Source organism: Rousettus aegyptiacus, unplaced genomic scaffold, assembly GCF_014176215.1.
Source record: "Rousettus aegyptiacus isolate mRouAeg1 unplaced genomic scaffold, mRouAeg1.p scaffold_m13_p_1, whole genome shotgun sequence".
Classification (NCBI taxonomy): domain Eukaryota; kingdom Metazoa; phylum Chordata; class Mammalia; order Chiroptera; family Pteropodidae; genus Rousettus; species Rousettus aegyptiacus.
Genome location: NW_023416284.1, coordinates 106,091,225 through 106,093,431, shown reverse-complemented (window position 1 = coordinate 106,093,431; position 2,207 = coordinate 106,091,225). Strand labels below are relative to the sequence as shown.

At 39.6% G+C, this 2,207-nt stretch overlaps 1 protein-coding gene across 1 annotated transcript; it reads right to left on the bottom strand.

The window, feature by feature from the left end:
* Nucleotides 1-809: 809 nt before the first annotated feature.
* On the bottom strand, nucleotides 810-1,436 carry LOC107512109 (40S ribosomal protein S8-like). Its single transcript, XM_036223590.1, is given in 1 exon segment — nucleotides 810-1,436. A coding segment is annotated over 1 exon segment (627 nt).
* Nucleotides 1,437-2,207: the final 771 nt, after the last annotated feature.

The following is a 2,207-nucleotide window of genomic DNA, read 5'->3' as shown; positions in this document are numbered from 1 at the left end:
CTTTTCCGCCATGGCTGAGACCAAAAGATTTTAGCAAATTCAGGACTAAAATCTAAATCTTAAAATATTGCATTTCTATGATATTGGTTATCTTCTGTGAAGTACTTGGTTACTTTTGATTAGTTACCTGTTATTTACTAGCCTGACATGCAGTGGAGTCATTATTTTGAATAAAATCATTACTACTCTATTCAAGTGGCACTGCACAAGAATATACAACTCCCTCCACAGGAGGTCAGATAAGTCCTGTCTAAAATGAAATCAGAAGGAAGTTCTGGGGAGTGTGATCTTCACACTACTAAACAGTGAGTTACATGCAGGAGGAAACCACATGGTGAATCATTGAAAAACATAAGTTCTAGTATTGTCTCTGCCTATAATTAGATAGTGACCTTTGGCAAGTAACTACTTTTCTCTGGATTTCAGGTTTTTTTCCTGTAAAATAAGAGAGTTGGACTCTAAGATTTCCAATACATTGTATGGCTATACTTTTCTCTGGCCTAATTTAAATGAGTAAACAGCTGCCATCACCTCATGGTTAGGATTACTTGTGGATTGTGATTACTTCACTGGACTTCACTTTCTGGAAGCTGACACAAAAACATATTATAAGGCTTTCCCTGAAGCATTGTCTTGTAATTCCTCATGACTACATCATGCATATGTCTCAAAATGCTCTCTCATGCATCATCTCTCTCTATTTACACAGCTAGAGTAAGCAGGTATTAGTGTTCTCATGTTTTGTATTGTTTTGCTTTTCCAGGACATACTAAACACTTTTATTACAGGAGCTAAGACAAGAGGAGGGTTTATTTGCCTTTCCTGGCCTTGATTTTCCTCGGAAAGAACTCTAGCTCCTTGTCCTGTAGCACATAGCCATCTGCTCCACCACACTGGCTTGATCTCCAAGAGATGCATGCAAGAAACTTGCCCTGTTGGAACTGCTCCTCTAGACGACTGCCGATTTGGGCATTCTTCTTCCTTTCATTGTATTTCTTACGAATTTTCTTTGATCATTTTTTGTTTAAAATCTCTTCCTCTTCAAGAGTCGATTTGGCCCCCTTCTTTCGGCCCAGGGGCAGTGCATAGTGGGATTCGTACCACTGTCGGTACCGTGTGCTGACAGTGAGCACAATGCAGTTCTTCACTATGGTCTTGGTGCAGACCAGTTCATTGTTGGATGCACCATAGACAACATCGATAATCCTTGTTTTGCACGTACAACACTCGGAGCACCAGGAGAAGTTCCCTACATCCAGCCTCAAGGCACGATACTTCTTGTTGCCTCCCCGGACCCAGACTGTGTGTATGTGATGGGAGCCAAACTTAGTATTGGCAACAGGGCGTCCCAGCTCATATTTTTGTTTCTTATGGTAGGGCTTTCTCTTGCCCCTGCTCTCGCAGCATTTGTGCCAGTTGTCGTGAGAAATGCCCATGGCTCGGTGTTGGCTGGAAAGAGGTGTTCTCATGTTTTTAGAAGAGAAAACTGAAGCTATGACAACACCTAATACCATTTGCAAGTCAATTGTCTTTTCCACTGCTTCTCAAGAGCCTATGTATAACCTACTTTTCTAAAATAAATGCCATCCAACCATGTTTGCTTTCTTTTTTTCTTTTAAACCATTAGATCTAATGTTACAATAGGGTTGGTCGGTGATATGAATAAGTAGAGATGCATCTCATGCTATGCCAAAAATACATGCTTGAATAATCGCATATAAATAGTTCTTTGAATCAAATTTTCAACATGCTGAAGGCTTCTTCGATGGCAAAAACTTCTACAAAGTGAGTAATTACACCTCATGGCACCCACCACGCCCAAAGATTTCTTCTGAAAACCTAAATTTTCTGCTATAATGTGTGCTGAAGTAGAAGCATAGCTGCATTCTAATGGTGTCCACGTGGGCTTCCTCATGAGAACATCTTTTCCTCAGTAAATCCTTCTGAATTTGAGGGTTCACAGTCTTAGTCGCCTTGCTTTGTTGAATGTCTCCTTCTTTAGAGCCAATTTGGTGGCCCTGTATTTCTTAGCAGTTGTGTTGTTCTTACATCATTTTAAGTAAATTAAAATTATTAGTGTAGTTTTAATAGCCAGTGCTCCCTGAGGCCAAGTAACAGACAGTGTAATTTAAAGAAATTGGATAAATAAAATGAGGAGGAGACAAATGAAACAATAGTTCAGAAGGATAAGAAAAAAATTAGTCAAT